At 32.8% G+C, this 9,822-nt stretch overlaps 1 protein-coding gene across 3 annotated transcripts in view; it reads left to right on the top strand.

The window, feature by feature from the left end:
- GRIK2 (glutamate ionotropic receptor kainate type subunit 2) overlaps positions 1–9,822 on the top strand; it is a 670,079-nt gene that overhangs the window by 542,839 nt on the left and 117,418 nt on the right. For all 3 annotated transcript variants that reach the window (XM_047102336.1, XM_047102337.1, XM_047102338.1), the window contains exon 13: positions 853–1,070. In XM_047102336.1, the coding sequence (XP_046958292.1) occupies positions 853–1,070 (218 nt within the window). The remainder of the gene's footprint in view (positions 1–852; positions 1,071–9,822) is intronic.

Below are 9,822 nucleotides of genomic sequence, written 5' to 3'. Positions count from 1 at the left end.
AATTTAAACAATGTTGTAAAGCTATAAGACTTGATTTTAAAATTGTCAGGATTTTATTTTAAAATCTAAATTAATTAAATTAATAATAATCAAAAGTAAAATAGAATTCTTGGATCCCATTCTCTTATTAATAGCATGAGCAGGCAACTCCAGCCATGTTTGTAATATATTTATGAAATATTTATATATATGCAAAAATAAATTTGTGACAATATGTTTATTCTGATTCTGATTCTTCTCATTGAGGATAACTATAGTGATGGGAGACATTTGTTTGTACATAAGGAAATAATTTACTACCTTATTTCAAAATAAACCTGGACTAAAACCTCATATCTCAAGGAATATAGGTAATTGAAATTTATTTTTGTAACACATAACTTTTTAAAATGGCAAAATAGACAAAATTTATGCTTTCATGCACATCAAAAAATGAAACTTTATAGAAAGTGTGTTAAGAAATGGGTTTGAATGTATGTTAAATCATTTCTTCTAAAACCAAAGTAATTAACAAGAATATGAAAAGCCATACAAGTAGTTTATAAACTAGAGATATTTTTTTTTTCTCCCTTCTAATGCTGTTTTTATAAGGGTTATTACTAATCTGTCCTGTCTCAGATAGAACTTAAGTCTCCTGCCACTATACTTAACAAGTGTCCTAAGAGATGGTTTATTATCTGAAATTAGCCTCTGCTCTCCCAATGGTTGTTGCTTGCTTTCTAAAGCAATGTGTGAACCTATGATTTAAGCTTTTATTACACAGTGATTCCATTCTGCCACTGTGACCAAAGTACCTGACTGCTGATCAAATTCTCTGTATTCGTTTCACCTTTTCCCCCCAATCTCTGTTAGGTTCTGAGCTCATGCCCAAAGCGCTCTCCACCAGGATAGTGGGAGGCATTTGGTGGTTTTTCACACTTATCATCATTTCTTCGTATACTGCTAACTTAGCCGCCTTTCTGACAGTGGAGCGCATGGAATCCCCTATTGACTCTGCTGATGATTTAGCTAAACAAACCAAGATAGAGTATGGTGCGGTGGAGGATGGTGCGACCATGACTTTTTTCAAGGTAAGTCCTACTGATTGTCTACAATTTACATATTAAAATGATAGAGTGCAAACAAATCTCCCTCTCTTAATGGATGTAAGGATGTAGCAACACTGTAATTTGTGAAGAATAATCAATAGTCAATAATCCTCAATAATCAACAATCAATAATAATCAATAGTAAAAAATAATCAGGTTCCTCAGGGGATAGAGGGGTATGTGTGCAACTAAATACACGGTCATTAAGGCAAAACATTTTAATACTTGCAAATGGCAAGGAGTTCTTGCTTTGCAAGTATTCCCTTTTTGTTCGAAGGCAATTCTGCCCATGGCAACATTTTTTTTTCTCAACAAGGTTTTATCTTTGAATGTAAATGTCTATACATTTATTAGTATATATTAATATATTAGTATATTAATTACATTAAATATAATATAGTTAATATATAATATATATCAATATATGCCTGATGTAATGAATATATTAATACAATGTATTGATTATATATTAATATATATTTGTTAATATATATTAAATAGTATTAGATTCAGACTCTACCAGGCTTAGCTGTTCCAGAGGAATAGAATGATTACATACATGCATAATATTCTTATATACACATTTCTTTCTGTTAAGGTGAAACAAGGCTTGTTTACAAGCCTACAGAAAAAGAAGGAAAATAAATGATAGAAATAAGCCAAAACAATTCTTGTTGATGCACATTCATCTAATGTTCTGTAAGGCACAGAGTTTGAAAAGGAGCTATACCACTGAACTCATAATGGTTTCCAGAGGGACAGCCCTGGGGAACACTTGAATGGAAAGTGCTTGAACCAGGTTCCAGGCATATAGAGTATCTTACCCTCTTTATTTTCCCTTTCTTCTTACTCTAGCTGATCTCATTGGGCCAAAATACTGTACTCTAAATCGGGTGATTTCACTTTAGGGAGTCAATATCACTTCGTAATTTCTTTTATATTGTACCAAGTCTTTTTGTTTTGTTTTGATGTTGTTATTGTTGTTGTTGTTTTAATATGCAATTTATTGTCAAATTGGTTTCCATGCAACACCCAGTGCTCATCCCAACAGGTGCCCTCCTCAATGCCCCTCACCCACCCTCTCCTCCCTCCCATCCCCCATCAACCCTCAATTTGTTCTCAGTTTTTAAGAGTCTCTTATGTTTTGGCTCCCTCCCTCTCCAACCTTTGTTTTCTTTTTCTTCCCCTCCCCCATGGTCTTCTGTTAAGTTTCTCAGGATCCACGTAAGAGTGAAAACATGGTATCTGTCTTTCTCTGTATGACTTATGCTAAGTGTACTAAGTCTTTTTAAATTCTTTGTATGTCAGGCAAAATTTTAAGCATTGGTATTTTCCTTCACTGTTCATACAAATGTAATAGGAAGTTTAAGTATGCAGAAGTGGTAACTTTTTTAAATAGTTGAATCAAACTATAAAATAAATTCTCTCATCAAACATTCATCACGTACCTGTTGAGTACCAGAAATTGCATTACATATTGGTCTTCTAGAGCAAATAACATCTATTTCTCACTTTTAAGGAGATCATAGTTTAGTTGGATGACTATATCAACAATCATGGAACTGGGTTTTATGATACTTAAAACACAAACTTTGCCAAAAATTATATAATTTTTGTTGTAAAAATTCTCACAAAACTACATCATCTCTTTTTCTAGAGTTCTGGAGGACATAAATATCCAAAGAATGAGATAGGTTGATTGTTTAGTCAAATCTATATAATTCTTAAAATGTAATTATTTTCAGAGTGAATATCTCATATGTCTAGATGAAAGCTTAAAATGTGTATTTTTACATTTATTTGGAAAATCATTATTATTTAATCAAATTTGTTGAGTAACCAAAAATGAGCAAAATATTATGATCAGTAAGTGCCATTTGACTATATTAATTACAACTGATCAATTTTCCCCATTGAATATTCAGAATTAATAAAGATAGCTTTTCTATATAGCGTTTTTTTGTTTTGTTTTTTGTTTTTGTTTTATTTTTGTTTTTTTTTTAGAAAAGGAAATCATCTGTTGAAATGCTAAATGCACATTGTATGTGTCAGTAACTTTGTAGGGAGTGAATGTGGGATGCATTAAAATTATTATAGTATTCAAGAGACTTTTGAATAGAGTTTGTTAAAAAACACCAAGTATCTAAACCAAGTGATTCGATTGACATCAGAAGTTACTATTTCTGTTTCAAAAATACATCAGAGTTTTCATTTTATTTTTTATATTCCGGAAGACTCAAATATCTTGTTTCAAAGTTCTTTTGTACCATGAGCAAGGTTTATCTCTAGAAAATGAACTTAAAAAAATTATTTTTTTCTTATCTTTCAGCTTATTCTCTCCCCCTTTATTTTGTCTTTTCAGTCTTTTCAATTTTCTCTTTCTTTTTAAAAACTTTTAAATAATTTTTTTAATTTTAATTTTAATTTTGTTAGGTAAATTATGCAGTATTAGTTTCTTTTTTTTTTGCCTACCTTCACTTTTCTTTGCTATTGACTTTTCTTCTTACTCTTTCAGCACTTGTTTTCTCTCTCACATGCAAGGGTACCTCTAGCACCAGGAGAAAATTGACATAGAACAATTTTCTGTTTCCAACAGCACAGACATTCTTTCTGTAGAATTAAGGCCTTCTGGAATCCATACTAGTCACAGTAAAAACCACTCAGTGATAATCACTAAGTTGACAATTACCTTATGTTGATAACTTTATCACATGCTGAATTCTTACTTTAAAATTAGAAAAAAAATTAGAATTTAAAAGAATACATTAAATATTGACGTCTCTTTAGTTATTTTAGTGTACCCCTAAATGATACTAATTTCAACTTCATATTTTAGTTTGTTAAATTATACCCTTATACCAGCCATGGGTGTAAAATTTAAAAATATATATATTCCTTAACAATCTGGAATTAAAGTAATTGCATGCTCATTTTGCAACTTCACAATGAACCAGGGACTAGTGTGTGTATTCTATTTACATTTGATACCATTCTTTTATTTCTTAATTAACAGCAATGCATACAAACACTCTAGGAAGCACCCTTAAGGCATTGATTTCTAAAGGAATTTCCATCTTGTTTTTACAAATTTAACAAGACCCTGCTGTTAGTTAATTGTTCTGGAATGCTCAGTTCCAGAAAATTATTTTAAAGAATGGTATAATTTTGTTACTACAAGCAAGAAGAGCTGGCTCAAGATACCTGACCTTAAAGGGGTAAGTCCTCAGTATTGCAAAAACACAGAGTTATGCCATTCTCTAATATTAAATAATCCTTTTTCCAAAGAACATGCTTGACTTTGTTTATTGAGCTTACGTGTATATTGTCTTCAAGAAGAGTTCTTTCTTCTCTTCTTTTATATCCATTACACTCCATGCGCATTCTTCCCAGAGATAAATGTAAAGTCATGACTGGTAAAGTAACTCAAAATTGAGCAGATGGTAGTTCTTCAGAGTTATTCTTTATAAACAGCAGAAAACTGTATGACATCACCAATATATATTCTTAATCATATTTTAATGATAAAATAGCTGAAGGCCCAGGGATTTCATTGAAAAACAATAAAGGAGTTGTCAAAACCTCCTTCTCGGAATCTGGGGACTTGGTGTAGTACAACTGAAATCTCACCCCAGAGCTGAACACTACACAGAATGTTACTAAGCAACAAGCACATTCTTTTCTCCCGAAGTATAAAGATTAGGAGAATGAATACATATAGATCACATGTTCAAAAATAACTCAGTGAGAGCCTGTAGGTGTTATGGTTTCTTATGAGAATCCCTGTATTTTCAAAGTGAGTCCTATGTTTTACAAAGTGATGCTGAATCACTTTGCTTCTATGCAACGCATGACTCAAGTTTTCCAATTCCTGACAATTCTCTCTCTGGGTTTGGTCTACCTGAAATCTCAAGCTTGCTATGTATACAAATACAGTCTGTCCTTCCAAAAAAGATGGTGTCAAAGGAGATACCTTTTTTATGGTTATTTTAAAAAGTTCTGCCGTATATTGTAAGAAATTTAAACAGTATCAAACATACAATGCATATCACTTAATGCTTCTGATAATAAAATCTAAAATTCAGAATAATTGTTATGGATGAAAAAAAAAACCTGAAATCAGAGAAACTGGGGCTTGATTCCTGGCTCCACCACGTATTGGCTGTATTTAGCTAAGATACTATTCCTTGCAAACCTCTGACTCCTCATTTCTACATTGGAATGACTAACAGGACCATTCTGAAAGTATTATTTGAATATTAAATGAAAGCTGTACACGTTTGCTAACCATCTAGTAAATGCTTGACGGAGGTTATATATTAGCATCACTAAAATACATGGCTAATTAAAAATATTCAGAATTTAGGATGATTTTAAACATAGTCAAGTAAATTATGTCTCTATGGCCCACAGTAGGATAAATAATTTTGAAATAGATTTAAGAAGAGATCACATCATGTTTATCTAATTGAAATTGCTTCAGTCTTCTGAAAATTATTGTCATGAAGAGGAGGTAATTTGGTAAGTGAAATAAAAAGAAACTATGAGAGCTCTTTTCTAGACTGTGTAGATTGAAATGGTATATTGAGGTGCATTTAACAATTCTTTGGGGAATTTATTGCAAAGCAGAGGTAAAGGGACCTATAAAAATATTTAATATAAAAAATATTTATCCTTAACTTTAACCTTTTTTTTAGCCTAATGACTAAGATGTCTTATTTTAGGCAGTATTGCCATTCACCTTATGTTCTCAATTACATGTTCATTTGTAAGATATCAAATTTTTATTCAAGAAATAATTACCGATCATCTCTTATGTGGTAAGAACTGTGTTAAATCTTAAACATATTTCCTATATCTCCAAGCACTGCCTGCACCTGTCCATTCTATCTCCTATATATCTATTTCCTTTACTGTTTCCTTTACTGTTTACTGTTTACTGTTTACTGTCCTGGTTATGAAAACGAGTGTCATCTCTGTCTAGGGTTTTGTAGTAACCATTTAACTTTTCTTTCTCCCAATTTTGTCTGTATTGTTCTCTATGCTGCTACCAGAGTGACTTAAAGTCCTCCAAAATTGCCCTCTCCCCTTTGCTTTAGGATATAAACCTGGCTTCTCAGTGTGTTTGTAGACACCTCATTGTTGAGAGTCTTGAGCAAATGGTGAAAAAGGAATCCTTGAGACATATTTGGTGCAAAAAGATGATTTTATTAAATATGGGGACAGGACCCATGGGCAGAAAGAGCTGCCCTGGGGTTGATTATATACTTTTAAGTTAGAGGGAGTTAGGGATAGTGTAAGTCTCTAAGGAATTTGAAAGCAAGGCTTTCAGAACCTTGAGGGGCTAGCTACTGTTAAGATTAGGTTACTTCTGGTCTTCAATAAAACAAAAACATTAAGGAAGTAAGGCGGCCTTCTTTGAGGAAGGTCACGCTCTACATGTTTCAGGTAAGTGTCAGTGGGCTGCAAGCTGTAAGGAGATTTAATTTATGTTACATTTTTCTTGCCTTTGTTTGCCTCGTCATCATGGTCTGGCTTCTTTTATAGCCACTTGCTCTCACACTTGCAGCTACTCCCAGGTTTGTCACAAGTAAATGATGCACCTCCTTCTCCAATGCCTGTTACACATTTTTTTCCCATCCCTGTCCCTTCTTATAACCAAATTGGTTATATTCTCTTTATTCCTTAGATACTAATTCATGCCTCACTTATCAAATTTTCATGATCCTTCCCCTACCTGTTCTACTCAGTTTGGGTAAGGTACTCCTTTATATTCTCTGAGCACTTTTTACTTCGGTTCTTATTGAATTTTCAACCCAAGCTGTCTTCTTGGTTCCTGTGTTTCTATACCACACTGCATAGCAGGGATTGAATCTATATCATTCACGTTTGAATCTCTAGTTCCCTGCACAGGCTTTGTGTATGGTTTGGGCTTTATTAGTTATCGACTGCCACAATGATGTTGCTTGACAAACAGCAAAAATCTCTTAGTGGCGTGTAACATAAACCTTTATTTAGCTTACAAGTCAGCAGTCCTATTTCTAGCAACTTGGAAACCCAGAGACTTTAGTACATTTTGAACAGACTCTGTTTCTCTTACACCAGGGTGACAGTGCTTTTGCCAATACCATTTTGGCTAAACATTTGTGGCCTTCAAATGTATCCAAGTGAGTCCATTTATAATCTAAAACCACTGGGACAGTTCTTTTTCAAATGTGCCTCTCTCTAAACTAATTGTTACTTTGGAATAGAAGCTCTTTGCTGGAGGAGAAAATCTACAAGGCATTGCCTTAACTTTTTCAGAGGGCTGAACGAAGTACCTCGAGCAACGTGCATAATTTGTTCTTTAATTACGAAATGGTGCCATGTTGGAACAATTTGGAGAACTTTTACTGACTTGAGACACTGAAGACTAGGAATGCTTAAAAATACCCAACCATGCAAATTCTAACTCTACAATATCACCTCTAAGTACTGGTTGCAAACAGCCCAGTTCTTTTAAATTATTTCTTCCCTCTCCTCCTTCTCTTTGTTGTTCTTCTGATGAGTGATCTCTTTCTTGTACTACCTTATCCCATGTAGCTGAAAGTAACTAGCTGATTCCTTGAATATTTTGTCATTTTGTGTAGACATTTCTTTGGCCAAGTCCGAAAGATTATTACTGCATTTCAATCTTTTAACTTACGACAAGGCACACTTTAAAAATATTATTTCCCCCTATTTTCATTGATTCCTATTTCCCAATTTTCTCTCTAATGATTTCATTGTAATTTAGTATGTGACCCTAAATCAGTGTTTCGTATTTAGGTTCTCTTTATGGCACCAACTCACCTCTTTTACCTAATTCTGTACAGTTATCCCATGGCACAATGACTATAGCATCCATTGATGGAAAACCCATGACAGAGAGTTTTAGGTAGATTGTGTGATTATTTTCAAATTTTGCTAATCTGTAGAACTAAAAAAGTTTTTCTTTTCAAAATATGTAGCTCTCTATGGCATTTCCATTTTTGACTTTGGGTTAAAAGTCAGTTTACTTGGAAGTATAGGTTGTAGTGTTAGGAATATAAGCAAGTGGATTAATCCATCTGGAGGAAAAGTTTTATGTTTTGGTACTTAGCCACAGAGGATTTTGTTTTATTTTTCTTTGTGCATAGTCTCCCTCTTTAGGAGAACTCAAAGTACTTTCTAAATGCCAACTCATTAATCTTTACTGCAACCCCTGAGGAAGGTAGGAAGCAATTATCATTATGCTCATTTAACAGATGAGGAAACTGGGCCATGGAGAGGTTAAGTGACTTATTAATTATGAAAGCAATAACCAAGGGACTCGTAGTATCAACAATAAAAGTAATAGCTAAAGATATGATGGCATAACCATCATTACTCAGAAGAATTAAGTGCATTAGTCATTTTGGCTCACCCACATGACCCCAACTGTTTGATCATATTAAATTTCTAAAACATTTGCTTTAAGCCACTGGGGCAGATATAGTTATAACATGTTCTTTATAATCTGCTGCTTATTCTGAGCTTATCAGTTCAATGGTCTTCTAAAATTAAATTATGCTGGGGTGGCAGTATAGGTTTTTAAGCCTGAATTGCTTGTGTGGCATGCCTGTAATGATTTTTCAAAAGCTTGAGTGAGTTTTGCTTCTTAAATGCCAAAAGAACAGAAGTAATTTTTGAGTTGAGAGATAGAATGTAAAAAAATTTGGCAGTTTACTGCATGTACTTAATAAATGGATTTAGAAACATATACCATTCATTAGACATTTTTCATATTATTCTTTATTTCTCAAAAACATAATTTTTGTTTGTTGTTTTTATTTAAAGCAGAAGTAGCAATGAAAGTATAATATATTTACCATGAAAAGATTTATACATTGCAGAAGTAAATTTTCAAAATGGCATCTGTAGTGTACTTTTCACATTGCAAAAGGTTTTTTTCTGAAATGAGTCTTTAGTTTCCTCTTACTATATTGGTGGTACAATATTTTGAAAGTTTCATTTTGTATATGCATAAAATTGACCTAAAATAGTTACAATGACGAGAAAGATAATCTAAAATGACTTTTGAATTCATTTTATTTTTTTATTGAGATATAATTGACTTATCTTGTTTAAGTTTAAGGTGTATAATGTGTTGATTTGATGAATTTATATATTGCAGTATGATTATCACTGTTGCATTAGCTAACATCTCCATCAAATCATTATCACAATTGAAATCTAGTCTGTTAGCAACTTTGAAGTTTATAATACAGTATTCCTAACTTTAATCACAATGCTGTATATTAGATCTCTAGAACTTATTCTTTAAATGCCTTTCATAGTTTATGTAGTAAATTCCCAGTTAAGTATGGTCATCACAAAGAAAGGGTTCAATAACTATTTATCTGCGTGTGGATAGAAACTGGATATGTCTTTCACTGCATACCAAATTTACTACTATATGTATTTTAATTATTTTCCACCACTATCCAGGAGGGATTCTTTGACAATATAATAATTAGAAATTCATTATCGTACCTCAGTAAGTACAGAGATTATTTCTTACATATTTGCTTGTAAAAGAGTTGTCCCGTTTATACAGGTGTTACTAACTTGCCACCTAGTTTTGCTTTCAAGTCATTTTTCTTTACTTGGAGTCAATTTATGCTTAACAATGACACTGCCCTTTTCTCCTCAATAATTTAGATCTCAAATTTCAGCTTTGGGTTTCACATGGGGGCTA

The sequence above is a fragment of the Lynx rufus genome, unplaced genomic scaffold (genome assembly GCF_022079265.1).
Source record: "Lynx rufus isolate CCGP_SWC_20201006 ecotype Redwood Valley unplaced genomic scaffold, mLynRuf1.p SCAF_6, whole genome shotgun sequence".
Taxonomy (NCBI): domain Eukaryota; kingdom Metazoa; phylum Chordata; class Mammalia; order Carnivora; family Felidae; genus Lynx; species Lynx rufus.
Note: the sequence above shows the minus strand (reverse complement) of the source record. Positions and strands in the feature narration are given on the sequence as shown.